This window comes from Lagopus muta, chromosome 1, assembly GCF_023343835.1.
Source record: "Lagopus muta isolate bLagMut1 chromosome 1, bLagMut1 primary, whole genome shotgun sequence".
NCBI classification, from domain to species: domain Eukaryota; kingdom Metazoa; phylum Chordata; class Aves; order Galliformes; family Phasianidae; genus Lagopus; species Lagopus muta.
The window spans coordinates 21,871,615-21,898,852 of record NC_064433.1 but is presented as its reverse complement, the minus strand read 5'-3'; the positions used below and the strand labels follow the sequence as shown (position 1 = coordinate 21,898,852).

The following is a 27,238-nucleotide window of genomic DNA, read 5'->3' as shown; positions in this document are numbered from 1 at the left end:
CCAGATATTTCTCATCCTGTCAGCAATGAAATATGGAACTCAAAAATAATGGAAAGAAATGGGATGAACAAAATGAAGTAGGTTTAATTATAATAGAATCATAGAATGGCCTGGGTTGAAAAGGACCTCAGTGATCATCTAGTTTCAACCCCCTGCTATGTGCAGGGTCACTGACCAGGCTGCCCAGAGCCACATCCAGCCTGGTCTTGAATGCCTGCAGGGATGGGGCATCCACAGCCTCCTTGGGCAACCTGTTCCAGTGCATTACCACCCTCTGTGTGAAAAACTTCCTCCTAATATCTAACCTAAGCCTCCCCTGTCTCAGTTTAAAACCATTCCCCCTTGTCCTATCACTATCCACCCTTGTTAAAAGATGTTCCCCTCCTGCTTATACTCTCCCTTCAAGTACTGGAAGGCCACAATGAGGTCACCCTGTAGCCTTCTCTTCTCCAAGCTAAACAAGGCCAGTTCCCTCAGCATTTCTTCATAGGTGCTCCAGCCTCTGATCATCTTAGTGGCCCTCCTCTGGACCTCTTCCAAGAGTTCCTGAAAGCTTTTCTTTAGAAAAAAAAACTAATTCTCTCAACTTCATTATTCAACATTCCTGATGTAAGAACTGCTGAATATAAAGAATCATGAATGCCAGATCTCTGCGGGATGACGGTAAAGTTAGGACTGTAAATCAGACTAGAATCACTCTTGTAACAAGGACGATTTACAGTGCAAGATAAGCTAAAAAAATTGTGTACAGACCAGTGATAAAAATAAATGCCAGTCATTTCATATACAAATACGGTTCTGTAGCCATAGGTTTGGGAGCTAAGACGGTACTGAATCTTTTCACCTAGCTCAGAAAGTAAGCCTATTCAAATTTAGGCTTTAAATAAATCAAGATTTAGATTATGTATATATTATATATATTATATATATATATGTATATATTACCATTAGAAAATACATTTTCAGTAAGAAACAATACTATGCCAAATACTGGCTAGCAAGTGCTTTGCTACTCTCACATATTTTGTCTATAATACCATTTTATCAGTGTTTGCAATCACATTATAATACAAGAAGGGAATTAATGCTTTCTTAATTGGGAGACCTTTTGGAGTCAAGAAGGTGGAAAGAATGATTACTTTGAGTTCCTATTCCTTTGGGAAATAAATAGGGAAATTTACATCATGAAAAAAGCAGTGTTTTCTCTTGGGAGTGGGTAGGAAAAATGCCTGTTCTTTGCCAAACTCACATCTTACCCACTTCTGTATGTGGGAGAAGGCTGGAACTTTTTTGTCTGGAAATGCTTCTAGTGGGTAGCGAGAAGGCAAATTTTCCTTCATTTTTGAAAAGCCCTGCTCACAACAGAGTCCTGCAAAGTAAACTTCAGGTGTTAACTGTCCAGGTGTCTTTGCTAGTGGAGAATGAGAAATGCAAGCCATATGGGCCAATCTTGTTCGTACGGTGGGAAAGAACTGAGGCAAAGCCAGTATTTCTCACCACCATTTCTGGAGTCCTTGTGGACTCAACCTTTAAGGTAGAATTTAAGATTTCATAAGCCACATTCCCAAAGCAAAAGGAGGTCAGAATTTCATCTTAGTCTGTTATCCTTTGAAGAGGCACTGATGTTAAAATAATTGTATTAATAATTAATAATTGTAAAATAATTTGTTCACATTATCCACGAAAAATCTAAGCTCCAAAGCAGGGACTATTACACAAATAGATTCCAAAATCATCTTTTGTGTAAGTCTGAAGTTCAAGAAATGATGATCAGCTGTGCTTTTAAAGCATTTATTCAGTTCTAATAGAAACTGGCAGATCTGACCCTTTATCTGAACAGTTTTCTTCTCCTGATGAAAAGCAATGACAATTGAAGGTAAATGAGCCCAGGCAGATTTCCCAGAAAACACTTCCTAGAAATAGAATGTCTCTATCTGACCCTGATCTCCTGAGTTGGAATCTCCATTCTTTACCTCTGTCTGATGCAGAGAAAACTTACATCCTTCATACCTGTCCAGCATCCTTTGTAGCTTATATAAACAAGCGAACCAAGGCAGTAACTATTATAGAAAAGTTTCAAATTAATGCCTTTTCAAAGCGTAATACAATCATAAATGCTATGAACAAGTCATGCTAAAAATCTTTTTTTTGAAATTCAGTAATATAAAAACCACATGTCAGATGACAAAAGTAGCAGTCAGAGAAGACTATTAGGGTTGTTCCAAAAGTAGTGCCTCCTGTTTTATTATCTTGGCCAACAACATCAGAGGCGGTGGTACCACCATCATGTTGGTGGTACGGCAGTAGAGACTGAACCTTCCCACCAATATGCTGTTATATTTTGTTACCATACAATGGATGGCAGCAAAGGAGCAGTGTGATAAATGGTATATAAAACAAAGGTGTTTCACTCCTTTGAATTCCTCCATGTGGAAAAAAATGGCATCCACTGACAATCTTCAACATTTGCTGAACATTGATGGAGACCAAGAGTGAGGCAGTGGGTGGTGCATTTCAGCAGCAATGTCAGCAGATTTTTTTACAAGCATGGCATGCAGGCTCTTGTTGTGGTGAAAATGCATACCTAATAGTAGTGACTATGTTGAAAAACAGTATGTTATAGCTGAGAATTTGTTCTATCATGTAGTGTTACTGTGCTTTTTGTAATTACTCTCAGAGCAACACACGTAACATGAAATTCTGTATGATAATTTCAATCATTAGATTTTAAAAGTCATTCTATTTTAGAATTGAGGTGACAGCATTTGGCTTTTATCAAACAAAGAGTTTCAACAAGATAACCAATAAATTGCTATTTTAATACGTTTTTAATTTTAAATGTTCTTTTCAATATACCACATTCTTCAAAACACTCAACTTCTATGCTTTCAAAAGCCATTTTTGGACACTAGCTTGAAGGAAGACATGAGTTTTCACTGTATGTTCTGTATGCAGGTAGTTCTGTGAGAACTATGAGAATCATTCTATGATTCTGTGACAGTTTTTTTCTTCCTCTGAATGGTTCAAAATCACAAGACAGCCATGTCCCAGAAAAGTCAACTGGACTTTTGCATAACCAAACAAAAAAACCTGTTTGTGAGCAATTCTTTGGCAGGCTAAAACAGGCTTGGTTGCTAATGCTTAACTGAATGCAGAATCTAGAGATCTTCAAGAATGAATTCTTAACTCTGCATCTAATTTCATGTCCCTCAAATCAAGAGGACTACAATAAATGGAGCAAGTTCAACAGCATTCCACTGAGAAGCAAAGGAGGCAGAAGCACTTGATGTAGAAGGAGAGGCTGTACTTATTCAGCCTAGACAACAGGTTTAGGAAAATCCTGATAGAAGCTTTCTGAAATTTACAAAGAGATTATGAAAATTAAGGCAGGTGTGCACAGTAAAAGAGACAGCAGACTTCACTGAAAGAAAGCAGCTTTCAACTGGATAGGAGTGTAGATTTCTTTTTTAAGCTGAGGACAGTCAGGCACCAGATCAGATTGCCACTAGAAGTTGTTCATTCTCCATCCGTGAACATTTTGAAGGTACAAATGGATAAAGCCCTAAGCAATTCACACAATCATAGAATGTCTTGGGTTGGAAAGCACTTTAAAGACCATCTGCTTCCATCTCCCACGCCATGGGCAGAGTTGTCACCCACCAGATCAGGCTGCCCAGGTTCCCAGCTAGCCTGGTCTTGAGCACCTGCAGGGATGGGGCATCCACGGCTTCTCTGGGCAGCCTGTGCCAGCACCTCACCATCTCTGAGTAAAAATTTCCTCTTAATACAGAATCTAAATCTCTCCTCTTTTAGTTTAAAAAATGCTCCCCCTTTCCTTATCACTATCTGCCTGTGTAAAAAGTCAATTGTCTTTCTGTTTATAAGCTCACTTTAAGTACTGGAAGGCTGAAACAGAAAAGGTCCAACAGTTCCACATATTTTTATAAGGGCACGTAGTGACAGCATGAGGGGAAATGGCTTTAAAGTGGAATAGGGTAGATTTAGACCAGATACCAGGAGGAAATTCTTTACTGTGAGGGTTGTGAGACACTGGAACAGGCTGAGCAGTGAGGTTGTGGATGTTCCCTCCCTAGAAGCATTCAAGGCTTGGCCAAAGGGGTCCTAGAGAGGTGTCCCTGCCTATAGCAGGGGGTTGAAACTAGATGATCTCAAAGGCCCCTTCCAACTCAAACCATTCTATGGTTCTATGAATGTACACCATAAAATATTTTCCTCTCTAACTGTAATCAAACATAAATGTAACTGTGTAAGTTTAGGGAGGCAATTAACTTTTACTTTAAATAACACAAGCCTCTCAAAAGATAAACAAGTTCTGAACAGTCTGCACTGTGTATTTTCAAATGTTAAGCCTGATTCACAATAACTTCAAGATCTTGGATCCGATAACTGCGTTCTGGCAGTTCCATTATGACCAACAGGATGAGCCACAAAAAGATGGCTGACTTTTTTACACCAATGTTTCCAAGGCATAACTGCTTCTTTTGGAAGAGAATATCAATTTTGGTTTTTGATAGGTTATGATTTGGTGTTTTTTTGCTGGGTTTTCTGCCAAACGTTTTAAAATCAGAGAAATAAATTTCATATATTTATTGTTACTTTTATAAGTAAAAGACAACAAAGATTTAGCTTAATTACCTCATCAAAAATATTAGTTTGCAAACAAAATATTCCAAGTAACACAGGCATACATAACCAAACAGTCGTGGCTCATGAATGTAAACATCTCACCATCAATTATCTACCATTTAAATAATGAGGCTACAAAGCATGAAATGCAGTTACATGGATTGGTAAGGATCAAATTATTTTATACTCAGAATTTTATTTTGATCTATGAAATGCAGTTTAGATGTTGGGAAAACAACATATTTCTTTAAAAGCAGAGGAATTGTATTAGTAAATAATTCAGTGAACTTCTTTGACACCTGTTATCTGAAGAGTTACGTTTTCATATGAGTAGGAATAAGGATAACTATTAAAAATTAGCTTGCATTAGCCTGCTTGTCACTCCTGTGGAAAAGTGATGTCATCACTGGGATCTGAGCAAAGTACTTTTTTGCCCGGATATGCTTATGCTTTATTCCATGAATAAATGATGCTTCATAAGCCTGAAAGGAAAGAAAATCCAAATCCTATTAAATACAGTTAAAATATTCAGCAATATACTTGTTTGCTTTATATTTTAGTCAATAGAAATAGCAACTCTTTACTGAAGTGAACCATATAATGTATTCGTATCTAATACAGAATGAAATAAAACATTCTACAGTTCTATACTGCTACCTTATGGTGAAAATCACTAACCACTCCTGGTGAAAATGTAATCATCTGTTAAAAACAGTTTTTTATCCACCCGAGGTAAGTTCCATTTATTTCTTTTCAAGTAAGAAATTTCAAAAATGGAAATGGTTAAACATCAGCACTTGCAATGTAATTAATATGTGAAATTTCCTTGGTAAGAATCAGAATGGTTACTTACAAATAACCATGGCAGCAAGCACTTCACTGTGTTTGAGTCAGCGTATTTTCCTGATGTATCATGATCAGTACTAGCACAGAGGATGATGTATAAAGCCAGAATATTTAGTTGAAAAAATTTTTTTTTTTGCTATCTCTTTAGCCATAGTTATGAAGTAGAATCATTACTAAATAAAGTGCTTAAGAGGCCACTTTCTTTGTTTCAAAGAATGACAAACAATGATTCAACTTACGGCATTTTAGCTTTGCCTCATTTTCTCTTATTTCACAAACATTTTTTGAAACAAAGCTTTGGCCATTACCGCTGAAGCAGAGCAACTCCTCGCTGGCCCACTTCCATTTCTGCATCAAGAGATAACTGAAAATAACATGCAGCTTTAAAATAGATTATATACCTTATCTGCTGCTCTTCTGGCCTATCTCCCACCTCCACTAAAGCAGATGTGGAGGCCTTTCCCTGTTATCCTGCTGCTCATTATCAGTCATACAGAAGAATGAACAGTTCAAAAATTTTCATTTCCAACTTAGAATGAAAGCATTTGGAATAGGAAAATTAATGGTTCTTTTCAAGAGTCTGTAATTGGCTTCAAGCTGTGCCAGGGGAGATTCAGGCTGGGCGTTAGGAAATACTGCTTCTCTGAAAGAGTGGTCAGGCACTGGAATGGGCTGCCCAGGGAGGTGGTGGAGTCACCAACCCTGGAGGTGTTAAGGAACGTTTGGATGTTGTGTTGAGGGACATGGTTTAGTGAGAGCTGTTGGTGATAGGTGGATGGTTGGACTGGATGATCCTGTGGGTCGTTTCCAACCTCGGAGATTCTATGATAATTATAGAGTGAATACCAGCTTAAAACACATTTAATAACACATGAAATACAAGACTGTTACTTGTTGTCACAGATGAAGTTTGTTTACTTTCATTGTACATGGAAAAATGTAAAAATGCAGAAAAAATTCACTCTGTACGCTATCTCATATAGTTTAAGTTTCATTGTTTGGAATAAATTCAGTTACAGAGAACATATAAGTCCAAATCAGAAAATATTTCTATTTCTATTGTGTAAAAGTAATGAAATATTTTTTTACTAGTATTTATCATTCATATTAAAATGTCAAATCTAAGCTTTGGACTTAATCAAATTAAAAAGTCTGACAATGACAATCCAGCCTTAAGAAGTTAAACCAGGAAAATGCATAAACAGAACATTTGCCTGCCATCATGCCGGGAAGATAGATTTATGGATGCAAAGGTGTATTATTAGATTCAGACCGCCTGGAGAGCACTGTTGACTGGAAGTGAGACAGAGGACTTAATATAGGAATTTCCATCATTAAACCGATTCTAACTTTTAAAGGTAATACTCATGTAAGAATGTGTCTGCTTGAAAACAAAAGCTGGGCATGCACTGAACAAATATGGATTGTTAAATTCCCTTTATATTTTGAGTTCCCTACTGTATTTCGTTCCCAAAACAAAACCTTCTTTCAGAGAGTCATTTATTTGCTTTGTCAATTTAGCTCTCAGATAAGCTCAACATTTCCAAAACGAGTACCATCTGAAGTCCATGCTAGATCAATAGTTACATTGGGACAATTTAAACATGAATGAGTGCGAAGTCTTTGGCCAAACATCATTACTCACAGGATACTACTAGAACAGTAGAGTTACTGGAAAAATATAAGCCATCAGATATTACCTCTTGAAGGTTATGCAGCTTAAGATGTGCATCAGCTTCATCTTTAGTGAGGAGAATAGTGTTCCATGGAGACCACTCTTGCTGCTTATCCCATCTGACCATAACCAAATCATAGAGGTCATTGCAAGAACTAAGAGCTGACTGACAGCCCCATATGTTCTCAATCATGTACTGCAGATGCTGCTGCTGAAATGGAAAACAAGAGCAAGAAAGGTGAAGCATATTTCATTCTACAGCAAAAATGGTAACCATTTAAGAGTCCAGACTTTGGAGTAAAATACTTCTATGCATGTCACACAATCGCTTGGTTGAAGAATATCTAGACTTGCATCTTCCTTAAGCAGGGCATGGAACTATTAACTAAATTTTTCTTACGTCATAGCTAAAATGCTGCATTCTTACTTGGATTATTTCTGCCAGTGGAAATTTCTTATCTTCCTTTCACATCCTAATTGCTTAAATGCTCTTATAAAGCTTCTTAGATCTCATTTTCTTTCTCTTGTGGCATGCTTTAACCTGTTCAGACTTCTTTGGTTGATGATAATAATCCATCCCTTTTATCCCCCATTCAAGAGTTCAGAATTACTGTTATTGAATAAATAAGTTATTATACTACTAAATTACTTAAAGTTTACATATAATCAGAATAATCTGGCCTGAAAAATGTGGAAAATTACAACAATGAAAAGTTCTCCCTGTTACAGGCCTTAAATCGTGGCCCACTCAGCTTTTTTGCTCTCAGTCTCTTATTGGCACACTAAGTGTGTTCATGAAACTGTTATTCATTTTACCAGATGTGGTCACCAAAGATCAGGTAGTTAAGCTACAACATTAACAAAAAATAATGGAAGGGCTGCGTGTAAAAGTTCTCTGGTACAGAAAGATCTTTAGGTATACTTTTCAAGTTAATTTACATTGATCTTAATTTGTCTAATTTTTATTAGCCATCTGAAATAACTACAAATTCTTGATTAAAAAAAAACAAACATACATAACAAAAAAAATTAGGCGAGCAGTTGCCACTGAACTTGGTGAGTTTTTCAGTCACCCTACGTTGATTCTTCTCTGTCTCAGTCATGGAAATGTTATTAGAAGATCGTTCTCTACAGGAGCCTGTATTCAGCAGAATTTAAATAGGTTTTCCTCCAGCAAGCCATTTAAAAAGGCTCATTCCTCTAAGGAGAAATCATTACTTACTTAAATTAGTGTTTCCATCTTACTTATTAGAACCCTGGCAAAATATGGATGGAAGTATACCAACACAATGCTTTAGTGAAATGAAGTCTCATGTATTCTCAACTACCTTGCTTCCAAAATCCAGGAACCCACCTAAATTGTTGCCAGGAAAAAAATGTATGATAAAAGATGGGCTTAGAACATCCATTATAACAACTATATGCTTACTGGTTCCAAGAACATAAGACTGCTGCTACATCTGGTCTTAAATCTGGTCCTCCTTTATTAGCTTTCATTAATTGGTGTATATTTTTAGTATTTCCTCCTTTTCACCACATTTTGAATAACATTTTGAATAACTGCGTCTTCTTTTAAGAAGCCAGACATTTGAAAGTACACTGGCATGATCCTAAGCTGTGAATCTCAAATAATTGGCTAAAACTTACATTAAAGTATATGAAGTAACATCTAAAACAGACCCACAACCTAATTTGTCATTTTCCTTTCCTGCCTGTAAATTAGACGAAAGCCTGTTCTGTGTGAAAACTTTTCTGGTTATGGAGTAAAGTCTGATTTAAGAGACAACTTCTGCACTTTGTTAAGGTAGATATGCATTTTGCTGTGAAAATTCACAATTCATATCACATGACACTCTGTCCCTCCCCTCTGGTAACTTGTTCTACTCTCACAAAGAAACAGAAAAGTCGTTCAACCATTACCATCAGACAAGTTGAGAGTAAGCATCATAGAATACTTAGCAACGGAGACTGGGAAATGAGTGAAGGCAAAGAATGGATAAACGAGTTCATCATATTCATTAGTTCAAAGGAACACTCCCATCAGCCTCAGGACTTGACACGTTGCTGAACTAGTTCATTTTGATAGCAAAAAGCAGGTCTTTAGCTACAGTAAACTGAATTTAGTGGAGCTTCCATAACACACACCAGCTGCTTTTTTGCCTTAGTAGCACTCATGGCGTTCAGCCCAAGCATGGTTAGAATCAGCATGCAAGAAAAATCTTTTGTCACAAAAATCTTACATCTATCCACGAACAATACAATCAGAGCCTATTTTGGCACTGAGCTGGGCAATGAATAAATTCATAGCTGCTGCAAGACTTCTGGTTGTGACAGTCATTTCTGGATGAACCACAGCTGTTTTCTGAATAGGGGTAGAGGACAGACAGTTGTTGGGAGATGAATAAAAAAGCAAATAGCTCAGAAAAAAATGAAACAATTTAAATAAATGTTAGAGAAAAAAATAAGGAAATTAGTAGCTGAATATACAAATCTTGGCTGTTTAGATATTTGTAGCTTGAAACAGAAGAACTTGAAATTAATTTGGTTAAAAGTGACAGAGTCTCAGCGACAGTCATTATTGAGATTATGCCAATATCTTTAAGCAACAGGATGGCCAGGGCAGTACCAGAGAATTTGGATCATCTGATTCTGTTAGCTGGACATCCCGTTTCTTTTAATGTATTATTTGCAACCACTTTCGAAAGGACAGGTATACTTAAGGAGCTGAAGTGCTTTCTCTTAATACTACTGAACATCACAGAAAGAAGTTTTCATAGCTTTTAGCCTATTTCTCTTCCTGACAGTTACATCCACAGAACAAAAATTATAATCCAAGCCGCCAGTTTCCATTATTAGCAATGCTCTTGTAGACATTACCTGAACTAAGAAAACAATTCTAGCATCGTCCTTATAATCAGCTTCAGACTTTCTGAGACTTTCTAGAATCAGTCTGTACTTCAGAAATGATTCTCGTTGCCGAGCCTCATTATCAAGCTTGCAACAGAAGTGACATCTGCCAACGGTGTGGGAATTAGCAGGAATAGGAAACTCAGTAGCTGGTAAGTAATTTTGACAACTGCAACACAAGTGAACGTTTTTATAAAGCTTTAAGGGATCTGGTGGAACCTAAAAGATGAAATTAAAGAAAGAAGTTATTTTCTCACAACATATCTCACTGTTACTTGTGAGCCACCCAAATTCTGTAAGGAATAGATTTTACGTATGTTTAAGGAAATAATATTTAAAAGCCAATGATTTATTTCAAAATATTTAAAAGGATTTTTATTTTATTTTTTTAACAGAAGACTTAAAACAGGTGTCTACCACTATTTTTACTTCCTCTCTGTTTCTGCTTTTCAGGAAGTAAATATTCTTCCTTTCTGGACACAGGGGGACTGTCTTTCTTACAGTGGAAGAAAAAAAAACTTTCAAATCTCTCTACTGACTGGTTCCCCACTTGCTATTAAAATTTATTGTTAACATTTTGAAGATATGTAAGGCCACTTAAAATGCTCAGATTTTTCAGTTCATACCTGGAGCTCTTGGCTCGCTCTCTACTCCCTGCTACCTGACAAATTGTTAAAAACATGCCTATGCCTCCTAAATGACTGCATAAGTTTATTCATGTGATACTTGTATATATTTTGACTTCTTGAGGAATACTCACAGCAATTCTACAGCAAAAGGTTATAGGAAGTAAAAGAACATTCATGATTTTCAATTCCCCTTCTCTATCTTTAGTTTCATAGCCATTAAGTCAGATTGCAGTCTAGGAATACTACCTTAAGTATCCTTGCAACTTCAGGGTTAAACTTCGGAATTTTAATATACTGAAGAAATAGTGTACAAATTCTTTTCCTCAGTCCTTCTAAGTTGCATTCTTTTACTTCTCTTGACATAAGATCAACTTCCCTGTCAATTAATTCCACTATTTCCTGTGTTAATTTACATTTGTGTTCCTGAAGGAAAACAGAATTAAAAAGGAAAAGAAAACTTTATTGTTACAAAGAAACAAACAACATAACTCTTAACAATGGTATGAAAGCAAATTATAGCTTCTGTGTAATTCATCAGTCACAGCTCTGTTCACAATAAAAGAACCCTTAGTGGAAATAGGAAAATAACCTCCAAGCAAACTAATGTAAGAAGTTAAAAAAATAAAAAACAAACAAACCAAAAAACCAGGAATACATACAGATTTTGCTTCAATGAGCCTGCATATATACTGAAGCTAGGAAGAACTGTAAATCTGGAGGCACTAAATAATGCCTCTAAAACGAGGCTGAAAACTGTTCTGTTCTGTTCCTCTAAAAGCTTGAAGAAGCATCTCAATAAGAAGCTTCCTTTGGTTCTGCGATAGGAAATGTATATACACTGGTAGAAAGGAAAGGGGGAAAGGAAGGAAAAAAAAAAATGATACAAAAGGCCTAAGGGACTTACAACCATGCTTGAAGTTAGTGCCTTCGGTGCTCCAAACACTTAGAGATACTCCAGAGATAGAAATCAAATGACTTAGGTTAATGTTTCTTCAACTGAAACATGAGTGCTAATCTGCAGAAATTCTAGAATTTGTTTACTACACAGTATTGAATTGTATTAAGACGAACAGAAGTTCATAAATTAGCAATGCTCCCAACATCATATTGACTTTTAATCAAATTCTGCTATTATCAAAACCAAGAGCAAGACATTAGTTTCATTCAGTAAGAACCAGGAAACAGCATTCTATTCTACGTCACTGTGCTTGAAAACTTACCTTGGTATTCTTTTTGTACATTAATATGAAAAAAAGGAGAGAAAGAAAGAGATTAAAAGAAAGGCAGACAAGTTTTTATTCCACTGGGAATAGTGGCAGCATCTAGCGGGGATGTGAAGCGGAAGAGAAAAGAATATCAGTATTTGCCAGCCATAGAAAGTGGCAACAAACCCACAGAGATCACAGAATCACAGAATTGTAGGGGTTGGAAGGGTCCTCTAGAGAGCATCGAGACCAACCCCCCAAGATGACAAGGTTCTAAGCAGATATGTCAAGCAATTGAGAAAAACAGAAGTACAGTAATAGCCATTTACATTTCTGTCAAGATTTGCATCAGTTTGTTACAAATATTAAGCTGAACTTTGTACTAAATTTGTATTATGTATTAATACACACACACAAAGACTAAAGCCATGGGGTTAAAATCCTAATGCATCTTGAAGAAAAATGTGTACGTCACAAAGTGCAACATGGAATTTAAGTACATGTGGAATACAAATCTTTCTGTCACGCCAGTTGGTAGACTAGGCTTTCTCTTGCTGCCAACTGATTTCCCTGGCACTTATTTGCCAGAAGAAGCATTGTTTGTGTATCAACACAATTAAATCATAGAGTCATAAATGATCACGTCTTTTGAAAGTGCAGCTTAAATCCAAACATAAATAGAAAAATAAAAACATACCTTCACTGTACCTCTGAGTGTTAGCAGCACATCTCTTCTCTCGTCTTTCGGGATGTCATTCATGCTAACACTGCGGTAGATTTCAAGTAGTTCTCTGGCACGGAGTGTGTATTGTGTATCCATTTCAGTGATTTTTCCATCACATGCTTTCCATCTCTTAGGTTGTGCACACTTCAGAAACAATTTGTACGACTGAGCTACTATAACCAGCTGAACAAGTGTATTGTTACATAAAGTTTCACCAGAGCAAATTGGGACATGACTTTAAAGCTTAACTAACACCAAAATCTAATTCTATTGCCAATACTTTACAGTACCTTTTCCACCAGAGCAAGCATTCAATTGCACACTTTGTTTAAAATTGCAGGTCATGAAATCTCAGAGTAAATTAATAGTACATAATACTCTCCTACAAGGATACGCTCTACTCCTTTAGAACAAATTTACCGATGGTGGTGTTAGAATACATTTGCTCAGTATTTCATCTTGCAGTCATAAATCCCTCTGAAGTATCAGTAAGATCAATGGGACTGTTGACTGTGTAAAGATTGCAAATTTAAGCCCTCAAAGTCAGCTGCAGTACAAAACATTTCCAGGGAACTGCTCTATTTATGCTAGCTGCACAGACAACTGTAGAAGGCACAGACTTTGGTAAACTAAATTACAAGATGACTTCACAGCTTTTTGGATACTTGGGCTAGCTCCCTGCTCGCTAACTTAACTACGTAAGACATGCTTACTACTTCAATTCTCTTTGCACGTGTTTATCTGCTAAAGACAGTGAGAACTTACACGGTATTGGTTGCACTACTCAGTTTGAAAAGTCCAAACATCGTCCTCTTTCTACAGGACTGGCTCTGAGGGCTACTTACCCAGCGAGGTAGATATCTAAATCCAACAGAAACACAGCATTCAAAACCCTCTCCCCATCACTGCCCAATTCCATTCCCTGTCCTCAATCATATAGTGGGACAGTTACTTTGAACTTCATTCTCTGCGTTAATTATTCACTTTCACTGTATTTGAAACTTGAGTATTCACAAACATCTGTAAACTTCACTTTGTGATTTTAGTGGAAGTCAGATGCAGAAACACAACATGGAGCCTTCAGATACTTGAGTAGTTCTGTGGAGAACGCCCCAGTATCTCTGTGATCATCATTCTGATCAAATATACAGGCCTTCTGTGGTGATGTCATAAAAACAGCAAGGATATTAGATAGAACATGTATGAACAGTCTACATAGGGTTTTTCTCTTTTTAAAATAAATTACCAAATTATAAAAATACGTAAGCAAAAGGAAAACAAAGCAACTGAAAAGGGAGTCCAATACTGAATAACATTTGATTATGTTGTCCCTGTTTTCCAAGGAGTACTTGAATTCATTACCTTCATTTGGTCCTCCTAATGAAACCACTCTTTCTAAGACAGAAGGGTCATTTGCTTACAATATGAGCACAATGAGTCAATGAGCACAACTTTGCCTAGGAAATAGCTATTAAAGCTGGGTTTTCTCATCAGTTTGCACAAGCCACATATAAGCTAGCAGCCTCACTGTTCTACACTGAATACAATCTGTAACACAGGCCATTATATTATGACCACATTTAAATTATTCAACTCAAGATATGATATCTGTAAATTCTGTCATTTTTTCCTCATTACTTTATCAAAACTGAATATTGTATAAATTTTAAACAAAGAAATTAAACAGCTTTCTATTGAAAACAAAACAGGAGTCTCATCATTACAAACAATATTGCGGTGTTTCAGATGAATTCCAAGTTAAGAAGTATATTTACTTTAAACTGTTCCAGGCTTCTTTTTCTGAGATGACAGAAGAATGTCAAATAGTAGAAGCAAGTATTTAACAACAAAATGATTTATAATTTTGGTATCATTTCTAAATATTTAGTTTCCTAGCATTTTTCACTCCTGAAAGCAGTAATAGAGAATTCAACCACATCACAGCAATAAACCTCGTAACAGTTCCACCAATACTTCAGATAAGTAATTTATATGCATAGTGAAGAAAGATCATATATTTTACCAAATCAGTTTTTGTGAACCTGTTCCCATTCATCAATAATAAAAACAAGGAAATTTCCTTTGTACCAAAGAGTCACTTTTTTGAAAACTAAGTAGTCAATGTTGAAAAAAACAATGAACTTAGATATTCTAAAACTCTTGCTGCTGCAGTATATTTTTTCATAGTTATTTCACAACTATGAAAGTAGACACCAAAAACCTTTCTTCTTAAGGGATGGATTGCTGAGATATTGTTCTAACTTAAAAAAAAAACTTCTCATATTTTATATTAAAGAGCCATTGAATCTAATGTCACTCTAAACTGTTGTTGGAATGAACTGAATGAATTGAATTTATTTTTTTTTAGTAAGTTTTATCCTCAAGATTATACAAAAATAAATTCTCATGTAAAATTTGTTGCTCATCTAAGAGCAGTCAATTAATCACCGAGATCAATAAGATTCAATTAAAGCTCTCCTGGCTTTCTCATCCAATACATGAACAATGAATAAATACCTCCTTTCAAGTCCAACAGAAATGATGACTTAGGAACAAAGGCCTATCCTAAATGGAGAAATGAACAATAAATCTAATTTCTGAAGGATAACTTTTTTGAGGGAAGAAAAAAGAAAAAATAATCACATGATTAATTCTGTGGGATTTAAGATTTTATAATCTTTTTTTATCTCCATATAATCTTTTATAATTTTATAAATACTAAATATATGCTTAAATTTTGCATTTAACTGCAATAGCAAACATTTCATTCTAAAAAGCAATGAATGAAGATAGCAGAGGGAAGGTCACCTAGTCATTAGTTTCATTTAGAGAAACAGAATGTTTTTGAAAGAGCTTATAGGCAGATTTCTAAAGATTCAAAAACTGATTAAGACAGATCACAGTTTCATGCATGAATTATTCTAGCATTCTAATTCACAGAATGCAAAATACAGAATGATTTGCAATGTTCTTGTGTTTCATAACCTCAAATCAGCCTTTCTGAATTCTGTCAGAATGATCTTAACAATGCTGTCAGAATTCCATCCTTGATGCGGGACAGTTAAAGGATAAAAAATTCATCCACTCAGTGCTAATAGTTTAGATTAAATACACAACTGGTTGTGTCTATGGTAAATCTCACAATTTTAATGTTGCACTGTTTGTCTTTTGATAATCAGTCACAGAGCTGCAAAAGTTACTTCTAGCAAATGGTTTGCAGATACCTTCTCTGTTCTTGTATGCTGGAACTTTCTTTATATTCAGTCTAAAATTATTTCACTGACCTTATCCAGAAAGTGCAGCACTGCTTTCTGTTGATTGTCCTCATCTGCATTTAGCTTGTGTCTCCCAATGGAAGCAATCAGCTGTGTCTCTTGTTCTAGAAGTCCACAAAGTGCTGCCTTTCTTTCAGCTCCAGTAAGAGTTCTGTTAATCCGTTCCATCTCCTCCTGCCTCCATGCTACAGATACAAATATTCTGGGTAGTTTTTTAGAAGATGCTTTCCAGTGAGATTTCTACTTTCATATTCAAGAAATAGCATATTTTCTATAGTAATAATAATAATAATAATAAGCTTTTGTATTAGCAAATTGATTATTATGCAAAATAGACATAAAAACAGCACAGAAAATAATGCTGAGGATAAAGATGTTCTGAGAGTGCAAGTATAAATCAATACCACACTGCCAGGAAAATCAGTGAGAATTTAGCTTCTGTGCAAATGTGTGGTACAGTGATTTCTTTAGGATTTTGCATCTAAAAACTACTCCAAACAAGATGAACACTAGGAACTTTTTAACCAAACATCGATCACCGTGATCTTCTCAACAGATTAAGAACAGAATCTTACTGTGGTCCCACTAGTATTCGGTGCTACAGCTTCTCCCTGCAGAAATGAGTAGAGATCAAACAAGACTGACTGACAATCAAGTTTAGCACTTCAGGGCTTAACAGTGAATATTGAGTGGTATCATCTTTTGCCACCGAAGGCTGATGGATGCACATACATAATTAGATGATCATTATGTTACTCTCCCTTCTGCAGCAGAACCCTTCCAATGGAGGGAAGTGATATACAAACATGCTGATGACAGCAGCAAGTAAATCAGTGGATGCTATAAAAACATCTGGCCTTCTGACTCAGGGGCAAATCACCAAACCACAGGTACCTGCTGCACTTTGAAGTAGAAGCCAAATGGAATGACTAACATGCAGACACATCTCTCATGGCTTATTTTGCAGTACCCATTTCTTGACTATAATTGCTGACATCCAGCTTGTACGCCCTTACAGAAATCTCTCAGTAAAATCACCATTTACATAATACTGCTTTCCTTTGCATCCATCATAACAATTCCTGCCTATTTTGAAGGGTATGCTCCATTTAAAATACATCCAAAGATTTTTGCAGGGAGTTCTGTGAGATCCAAAACTTCCACATTCCTGAATAGTATCAATAAGTTATTGTTTCAGAATAGTTATGCAAAAGAAAAACAGTGTGAAGAAAACAATCCAGTATGTGATGAACAGCTACTGAAAAAAAGGGCTATAACATCCTGTATCAGGTAAGATTAAAGGCAGGAGGAGGGAAGGGAAGAAAGTTTATTTTCAGCCTGTGGCTTCCTTATCTACAATGCTTTATGTTTTATACTTTAAAATATTTTATTCATTTCCTTAAGGCTTTCCAAGCTTTGGTATTAATGTGACAGCTGTCTGACAAGTTCTGAGTATCCAAAGATATATTTTTAAATAAAGCCATTTCAGCAAATAAAAGCTCCTCACAGAATTAATTCACATGAGGCTTTGTATGCCTGAAGGGGGCAGCAACTTCAAAGGTGGAGTTAATAAATACACTAAGCAACTTTGTACCTGCAAAAATGAAGGGCCTGTCAAAATGTTACCCATACTCATCTATAAATTCAACATGTACATTTTATCAGGTCAGACATTCCTCTTAGAATATCTATTTTGCCTATTTGACTTGCACTTTTTATTCCAGTGTTTATAAAGCAAATGAAGTAGTTCATACTTTTCAAATAAATAGTGAAAGTGTCTATATGCAGAAACACAGAATATTTAGATACATCTCATTTGCACCATACAACCAACAGGTAAGTTTTTGTACCAAAAAGAATTGCTTCTCCTGGCTGACGTTGTAATAGTATCCCTATGTTGTGATCAGCAGCAATAACCTTCACAGATCTGTAGAGGACAATAACCTCATTCTATTACTGTCACAATGATTTAGCTTGTGTAGACTGTTGACACTGTAAGAATGTAAAAGTAGTTTCAGATGCAGGTAGGAAAAAAAAGACTTCCTAGAACCACTAAGCTCTATTATAATAAAGAGCATGACTGCAAGTCTCCAGAGAAGCAATGAGTCAACAGTGGTAAACAAAGACCAAAGAATATGATTGATACTAGACAATTATCTCCAACAAAATGTTTAAAAGACATTTCAAATATCAGTGTTTAGTTTATTCCTTCACAGCTCTTGAAATGGCAATGCTTCTCAGATTTCCTCAGTAGGCAAAGCTGGACTTTTTTATTGTTTGTGAATCCAACCATACTAAATTAGGCAAGAGAGATGTATGTAACCATACATTTTAAATCTAAGAATATAAAACAACAACAACAACAACAAACAGTGTGCTTATTCAAAACAACAAATCCCAGGAAGATATAATTTCCCAAATTTAAAAGCTTTAAAAGCTTAAGACTGGAAATAATTTTTACATTTGTCAGAAAGAACAGTAATATTTATGTCATTTATACATTTAGACAAAGCAATTTGTTCAATGCCACACAAAGTATGACAGAATTAAAAGATAAGTGGATAACTTGGGGTTTCTTGAATGATGAGCTTAGACTCTATGAATAACACATACTGCCAAATTTATGCTCAGTTTACCATAGGAAAAATAGCTAGGATGGTTTAAGGTAGGTTCAGTAGCTTTGCAATGAATCAGGGAATCCATTCCGTCAGTTCTGCTATAGGGACAGCAATGTAAAAACTGCCAGAGTTAAACCACAAGCAACCACTTAAGCTTAGATAAAACGAGGTGTCCAAAGAGACAATGCAAATATATAGGCCATCACATTACTTTCTGTTGTTTTCATTTTTCCAAAAGGGCATGTGTTAATTTTTTGTTATACTTAGGAGATCATTCTTGTATAAGACTTCATGCCAATTATTTGCAGCATTCACCTTATTTTGCCAGGGAAGTTTACAAGTGCTTGTCTGCAGACACCATCCACTCTGCTAGGAGAAAGATTTCATGATGCCCTTTAGGAACTTAAAAAAATGTTCTTAAGATTTAACATTTTTATTTTTTAAAGATTTTTAAAATATTTGTAAATATTTGTAAATTTTTGTCTGCAGTTACAGCAGCTCTGCGAATAAAATACACTAGAAAGAGAAGAAACAGCAGCAGAAGAGGACATGCATGAAACAAAGAACCTCATTTACCTTTCATAAAATTCCTGGTAGAATTTAGTCCATTATGAAAATTAAATGGCAAATGATGGATGTTAATTGCAATTTCTTCATGACATTATTTTCAGTGACTTAAATGCATCAGAACTTAGTCTTTTGATCATTAGAAGAAAACAATAGAAGAATCTCGTTCTTCTTGTTGACCTGTATCAGGTCGTCTTGATCAGAAAGGAAAAGAAATCAACCAAAACCAGAAAAACTTGCTTCTAAACTACTCTCTTTTTTGCTGACTTAGGAGTGCTCCCTTAAGAAAAACTTACATTCTAAAGCGTGGTAAAGCAGGTCGAAGTCTTCTTTGGTTTTAGGGTTCAGTTTTCTCTCCTGCTCCATTCTCAGTTTGTCTTCTTTCTCTTTTTCCCTTTGTAACACTTCTTGTGCTTCCCATGCCAGCCTTAATCTCTTTTTTTCCTTCAGGTTTTGTACTATATTTCTAGCATGCCAACGACGAAAGTATTTCTGTAATACTATTACCTACATATGATAAAATATCACAGAACCATCAATTGAAAATCAAACAGCACAGCATTTTGTTCTTAACTGTGTTTTTTTTTTAACTACATTTTAACTACATTAATTGCATTTTAACTACATTTTCTAAGATTTGTCTTGTACTTAGGCTAATTTAAATGCTTTAAAAACAGTTATGTACTATTAGTCTAAATACTAGCCTGCTTACTTTTTTAGTTAACTGCAAGAGTGTAATCAGTTGGAGGAGGTCATTTTTCTTTTTCAATCTCCCCTTAAAAATTGCCTTCTGCCATGTATTGCTTTAATTTTTTCCCTTCAGCTGTGTAGGCAGAGGTCTTCATTTTAGTACCAATTTATGCTTTGTCAAAATTAGGAAATTAGATTCATATTTGCAAATTTAATTCTCTTATCAAAAATAACAACAACAAAAAAAATAAAGCACAGCCACAAAATTAAATTAACTACATTTTATGTGTAAACAAAGAATAAAAATGAAATTAACACTGCTGTTATGACAAAACTTAAATATATATATATAACCACCATCAAAAATGTTGCTATTAAAGACTATAGAGCTAGCCTAGACATATCACAGTAGGGAGGACAATGCACAGGCCTGAACTTCTGCCAGCTGAGTTAGCACCTGCACCAAAAACACTTGAGCCAGGTTAATTTAATGCCATTCTGAGTTTAAGCATCATTCAGTGTAGAAGGCCATCAAACACAAAACCATGTTGATACAGCTAAACCGCTCCAGAGGTATCTTAATCTAACATTTCCTTGGATACATCTCCAGTTAATATTTCAGAACAGAACTACACTGTGCTGTGCAAATCCACCAAATTGAATCAGCACCAGCTGATGTCTCCACTGTGCTCTATTCCTTGACACAGATGCACTCTAAAAAATAATTTTAGAATGTTATATATCAACAATAAAAAATACTCCTGTGTTTTTCTTGTATTGTGAAAAAATACATACAGAAAACTAACCAATATCCAAGGTATTAAAACCTGAAGGCCAGTTTTGGTTATGAGAAGCCACTGTGAAGGGAGAAAGTATTTTGGAATACATTTGCAAAGTGTTTGCTTTTGAGGTGAAAAATAAAGAAAATCATTCTGTGGTAACATTCAGAGCAGCATTATAGGTTACCTACAGATACATTACAGGTTTCAGTGAGTAGCACTAATGATCACAGTAAAACTTTCTCGTAGTCCTGGGGAAACAGTTAGATACTGGGGTTCCATTCCAACAAGATGCTTATTGCTGTCAGCTGATGCTAACCAAATAAGAAATTCTTACAGAAAATTTTAACAAGATTTAAAAAGCATCTTGTCAACCACATTAATACAATGATCCCACTTAGACACTTGGGGAAACCAACTTGTCATCCACTTAGTAAGACTCAGACTGCTTATTTTAAGCAATTAAATTAGGAATTAGAGCATTCACAAAGCAGCGTCCAAGCTAACATGATGACAGGGAGTAATAAGATTGTGTGCAATGACTGAACAGGTGGTTTACAAAGAGAAGTTCAGAATGCATAAAGAGACATTCTCTGTACAATGACTATACAGCATCTGTTGTCAGAATCGGCTACGCTGAGCATCTCAGTGCACCAAAAGACTCCGAACCAAAAGAACCCTCAAGGCCATAGCATATATATATATAGTCTGCTCTTAAATAAATAAATACAGGGGGAAAAAAAGCCATAAACTCCAGAAGTTGAATGTAAGTCACATAAATCCTAATCCAATATTCTAGCTATTATGTCATACATGGCATTAGGCAGGGAGTTCGGGTCCTTCTAAAAGAGATCAAGAGAATGGGAATGGGACAGACCTATTGTAATAACTAACAGTATGTATGAAAGTTTAACTTAAGACAGAAAATAGCAAATTCACAATGATTAATATTTAAGAAACTGAAATGTCTCAAATGTTGCTAAAAACACCAATACTGTAAATGTGCACACGCACACATATCAGAAAGATAAGGAAACGTGAATATTCTGAAGTTCACTGCTAAAATCCCTCTTGGAGCACTCTGAAGACTCATTACATATTCAGATAACCTTTTTGCTACTTTTCTTTGCAGATACAGTTGCAAACATATGAGAACTTACTGCTTCAAGTCGACGCTTATGGTATTCCTGTGCTGTTAGGTACTTTCCAGGGGTTATTAGTTTGTCACTTGTGTTAGACACATACAGACCACTTTTAGTCATCTGTGTAGATGTTGGATTTGTTGTTTGTTGATATCTATTTCTTTCAAAAACTGTCTAGGAAAAAAAAAAACAAGTCAAATTATCAGAAAATACATAGATTGTTTTCTCATTTCAAGAAATAAAGAACAAAAAATTAGCTATTTATAAACCCAAATCTCAAGACACATTATATAAATTCATTAAATATATTCAATTGCATACTTACTGTTGATTTATTTACTTCCTCATTTCTGTTTGAAATAATTGTGTCAACATTCTGTTGTTTGGCAAAATAAAATATATCTTAAAAAGACACTGTTGGACCCTTACCTGTGTTTCTCTACAAAATAATGTAGTTCCTTTTTCAGGTCTTTTTTTGGGTACCGTTTGTGACCCTGCATTATGGAATTCCACTCCTGTTAGTCTGTTCTTAAATCCACCCAGAAATGGTTTACGAAAAGTAGGTCTTTCAATTTTCACAGCTACATCGTGGAATGACTCAGAATCTGCTAAAATGAAAGTTACAGGATAGAAATATTGTTTCTTTCAGTAACAGATTGAGATTACAGAAGGTTTGTTTATTTATCTATCTTTATGTAGATATCCATAGGTATACAAACACAGCTACAGAAACGTATTTAAAGGTGCCATTTACCCATCTGTACTCTGACAGTGATGACATCTGGCATATGGTAATCCTGTTGAGCTGCTTTACTAGGTAAAAGTTCCAGGTCAAGACACAACTTCTCAGACTGGGTAGTTTCATGAAATTCAGCCCTACTCCACACAACAGTTTGAATTATGCTTCCTAAAAGGTAAAAGGACAATTTATGATATTGTTCTCAAGCAACAACAAACAAAAAGCTTTTCAAGTTAATCCCCAGATGATTTTACTGAAACACTGCAAGAGAGAACAAATACAGATTTTTGAGCTGAAAAAGTTTTCTTCAACAAAAATTTATTGCACACTTTGAGACCTAACATGCTACTGTTATTACATAAAAATTCATTCATACTCCAATCAGAAAAGATACAGTAAGTCGATATCTTTATTTGCAAATAGAGAACTTTAAATCAAAGTTACCCACATACGCAGTGAACTTTTATTGAAAATCTTACCAAAGCCTGTTCCAACTTAGAACCAAGCATACAATGGTGGAATTGGTATGTTTTTTTCACACAGAATTTGACTTTGTGGTGTTTATTCAAAGACTACATTCTGAACCAGATTTACATAGCTTCGTGCTCCAGAAATTAATTTGGTTTGATTTAGAGATACAACATACCATCTGGCTTTGGTACAGTGCATTTCCCAGGAAGGGAAAGCCAGCTACTGGAGAATAAGAGCATCTGAACACAATTCAGACAAGAGAAGGCAGTCAGCAACTCCATATTCTGAAGGGTCAGCCACTGTGCTCACATGTGGAACGGGATTTGTTGCCTTCAGCTCTGAAGGCCCAAGGAAGTGGGGCACTGAACTGAAAAGGGGAAGCAAGACAGGACACCCAGAAGAGAGAAGAACAAAGTGCAGGAAATGCTGGACTGTTTCAGGGACTGCAGGAGAAAGGCATGGAGGGTGGCTGGTAAGTCACAAGAGACCTAGGAGGTAAAATAGTAAGGTGATTGCTGTGGTCTAGTCTAAATTGATACCAGGTCACATTGTATTTGGAATATGCGCTGCTTATTTTAAAATACCTGTACAAAAGCCATATGCATTTCTTGATTCAAGCATCACTCAATAAAATGTCATATTAATCCATAAATTGCTATCACAATGTGAGATAAACAATATATCCCTCGCCTTTTCAATCGTGTTTCATTTAAGAATTTTAAAAGTCACCTCAAAACCAAGAACCTGCAAATGTTAACAGAACAAGAGTGTAAGAAGGCATAATCAGATTGAACAAAAGAATCCCTTTAGAGCAGTAACGTCCAACATTTTAACAACTTCTTTACCTGTCCCTGTTGAACTTGTCACATTCTCTGACAGCGACGCATTTTGAGATGTTTCTTCTTCCCTTTCTGAACTTCTTAATTCAGGTAATGTAGAGGACTTTGTAACAGCAACAGGAGATGCATTCTCAGGTGACGCACTGAAGGGGTTCTGTGGCTCGAGCACACCTTGGTTGCCATCTCCCATCACCTCCTGATGACAGAGTCCTTCTCCAGGTGCCTCCCGCAGAGCTGCCCCTGCCTGCTCCCAGGAGGCCAGCAGCTTGCAGCCCTCCTCTGCCTGCATCGTGCTGGCAGCAGGGTGAAGCAGGGCCTCACCGGACGGCTCCGTGCTGCCAGCCTGCCTGGGCCCTGCAGGAGGCTGCTCTGCTGCCTGTGCTCCTGCTGGAACACCTGAGGGGCAGCTCTCGGAGGCACCTTCCATCTCCGAAGGGCGAGCTCAACTTTTTAACCTTTCTACAGGAATGCTTGCAGTACCTATTAAAAACATACAGGTTTGTTATTATCATCACAGGAGTGGCAATATCCTGCAAAGCTTCTCCCGAATTCTTTTCCAAGCAGCCTATTTAGAATAGCTTCAGGTCTTAGTTTTTACTCAGAGCAAAACACAAAACATCTTACTGTTCTGTGAAAGCCATAATGTGCCAGCAGGCAGCCAGCAGAGCTTATATATATATATATATATATGTATATATATATATATGCATGAATATACATGATAAGGAATACACAGGTAGGAATATTTCACATACTCTGATAGATACAGATAGGGGAGATTCGGGAATCCGCGGAGGAGCAGAACCCCGCCCGGCCCGGCGTAGCGCCGGTGGGACGTCGGCCCCGCCCACAGCCCCGCGCTCCCCTGGAGGTGCATCCGCGCGGCTTTCCCAGCACGGCCCGCGCCAGCGCCCTCACATCGGCCGTCGCGCCAGGTGCTGGGTGCCGCTCAGCGCCGCGGGGCGCTCCCCGCTCCGGTGCCATCCCTGCAGGGCTCTCGCAGGACCTCCCGTCCCGGGCGGCTTTCCATGGTGGCGCTGCAAGCACGGGCAGCGCGTTGCGGTAACCATGGCAACGCAGGGCGGGGCTGGAGGAGCACTTGAGCGTGCGCGGTGAAGCCAGGCGGGAGACGGCGGCGCCATCTGCGCGGCTGCTCGGCGGGCGGCTGTGGGTGCGGGGCTGTGGCGGCGCTGAGCGCTCGCCTCCTCAGTGCGCGCCGTCCCGCGCTCGGTGCGAGGCTCCGCTAGGCTCGTGTACGCAGGCCTGCTGCTTTCTCTCTAAATCCTGAGCTGAGCCTGAGCTCAGAGCAGAAACAGCCGGGAAGTGACTTGTTCCGTGGAAAGAGCTCTGCTTTATCGCCATCATAACTGCCTTCGGCATTCCAGCTCAGCTTCAGTTTGGAAAATGCTTTCTCCTCCCCCCACAATTACTTTGTTCTTCCTCTTGGCAAAGAATTAAACTAGTGAGAACACTGCCCACACACTGATCTCTCTCAGCGCTTCAGTCTGCTCTCTTCCCTCCCTTTGTTCTCAATAACCCATAACTTACTAATAATCTTGGGTAGCATAAATGGAGTTAATTCTTGCTTTCTAAGAGCAAAATTTAGCCAGCAATAAAGCATAAAAAGAACTTTTAATGCATGCTGAAAATTTGATAAAAATCTGAAAAATCCTTCGTGATTTCTAGACTTTGGCTTCACAGTAGAATCTTTCTAATACTTAGGATAATGGATTCCTAAATTGAAGTATGAGCGAAAGCTAATTCAGTGTTTTGATAGATAAAAAAAATGATCCTATTTTGAGAGATTTGAAAGAACCATTTATAGAGCAGCCAAAGCACTGTGGCTATAAATAGGAAACATAGCAGTAAAAATACCTGTCAAGGCAGTAAGTTAGTCTGTTGCAAGAACTTATTTCTGCCTTTGAGAAAGGGAGAAGAGGTGAACTTCTGGAGAGTGGAACCTGACCTCAGTGCCAGGGAATGTTATGGAGCAGAGGGAGATCACACGGCACGCGCGGGACAACCAGGGATCAGGCCTAGCCAGCATGGGTTCACAAAGGGCAGGTCCTGCTTAACCAACCTGATCTCCTATGATCTACTGACCCGTCTGGTAGACAAGGGAAAGGCTGTTGATGTGGTCTACCTAGACTTCAGCAAAGCCTTTGACACTGTCTCCCACAGCATTCTCCTGCAGAAGCTGGCAGCCCATGGCTTGGACAGTTGCACTCTTGACTGGATAAGGAACTAGCTGGAAGGCCAGGCCCAGAGAGTGATGGTGAATGGAGCCAAATCCAGCTGGCGACTGGTCGCGAGTGACGTTCCCCAGGGGTCGGTGCTGGGGCCTGTCCTTCTCAGTATCTTTATTGATGACCTGGATGAGGGCATCGAGTGCACCCTCAGTAAATTCGCAGATGACACCAAATTGGCTGGAAGTGTGGATCTGCCTGGGGGTAGCGAGGCCCTACAGAGGGATCTGGACAGGCTGGAGAGCTGGGCTGAAGACAATGGGATGAGTTTCAACAAGGCCAAATGCCGGGTCCTGCACTTTGGCCACAACAACCCCAGGCAACGCTACAGGCTTGGGGCAGAGCAGCTGGAAGACTGCATAGAGGAAATGGACCTGGGGATATTGACTGATGCTCGGCAGAACATGAGCCAGCAGTGTGCCCGGGTGGCCAAGGCCAATGGCATCCTGGCTTGCATCAGGAACAGTTGCCAGCAGGAACAGGGCAGTGATTGTCCCCCTGTACTCAGCTCTGGTGAGGCCACACCTCAAGTACTGTGCCATTTTGGGCTCCTCACTGCAAGAAAGACATTGAGGCCCTGGAGCGGGTTCAAAGAAGGGCAACAAAGCTGGTGAGGGGTCTGGAGTACAGGCTTTATGAGAAGAGGATGAAGGAGCTGGGAATGTTCAGCCTGGAGAAGAGGAGCCTCAGGGGAGACTTTATTGCTCTCTGTAACTACCTGAAGGGAGGTTGTAGTGAGCTGGGAGCCAGCCTCTTATGTAACAGTGATAGAACTAGAGGGAATGGCTTCAAGTTATGCCAGAGATTCAGGCTGGATGTTAGGAAACACTACTTCTCTGAAAGAATGGTCAAGCTGGAATGGGCTGCCCAGGGAGATGGTGGAGTCACCGACCACGGAGGTGTTAAGGAATATTTGGATGCTGTGTTGTGGGACATGGTTTAGTGAGAACTATTGATGATGGTGGATGGTTGGACTGAGCGATTCTGTGGGTCTTTTCCAACCTTGGTGATTCTGTCTTCAATGCTGGCTATCAAATTTCATCACTAATGAGACAGTAAGAGACTTCCGCCCTGCAGTATAATTCACTAGCTTGTAGGACAGATAATTCATATGACAAATACAGCTTTAGAAGCAGAGTATGTAATGGAATGAGAGCTCAGCTCTCTCTGTCATGAAACAATAGAAACAAATTGCAATAGCTGTTACTACATTTTGCCAATGTTTCCATCTCAAGAATT

The 27,238-nt window shown here is 37.7% G+C and overlaps 1 protein-coding gene across 4 annotated transcripts; it reads right to left on the bottom strand.

The window, feature by feature from the left end:
- Window positions 1-368: 368 nt before the first annotated feature.
- On the bottom strand, window positions 369-25,926 carry IQUB (IQ motif and ubiquitin domain containing). 4 transcript variants are annotated; one of them, XM_048938016.1, is made up of 12 exons: window positions 24,509-24,635; window positions 23,760-24,233; window positions 22,459-22,611; window positions 22,134-22,312; window positions 21,723-21,878; window positions 19,390-19,600; window positions 15,918-16,093; window positions 12,607-12,777; window positions 10,951-11,127; window positions 10,046-10,294; window positions 7,194-7,379; window positions 369-5,129 (listed from the first exon to the last, which is right to left on the bottom strand). In XM_048938016.1, exons 2-12 carry the CDS (start codon window positions 24,178-24,180, stop codon window positions 5,004-5,006), a joined length of 2,205 nt encoding a protein of 734 aa, XP_048793973.1. In that variant the 5' UTR covers window positions 24,181-24,233; window positions 24,509-24,635; the 3' UTR covers window positions 369-5,003. The 4 variants fall into 4 exon arrangements, with proteins under 4 accessions (XP_048793973.1, XP_048794137.1, XP_048794056.1 ...); XM_048938180.1 differs by lacking the exon at window positions 24,509-24,635 and adding an exon at window positions 24,672-25,926 and having other exon boundaries at window positions 379-5,129; window positions 7,194-7,376; XM_048938099.1 differs by lacking the exon at window positions 24,509-24,635 and adding an exon at window positions 24,672-25,925 and having other exon boundaries at window positions 379-5,129; window positions 22,134-22,309.
- Window positions 25,927-27,238: the final 1,312 nt, after the last annotated feature.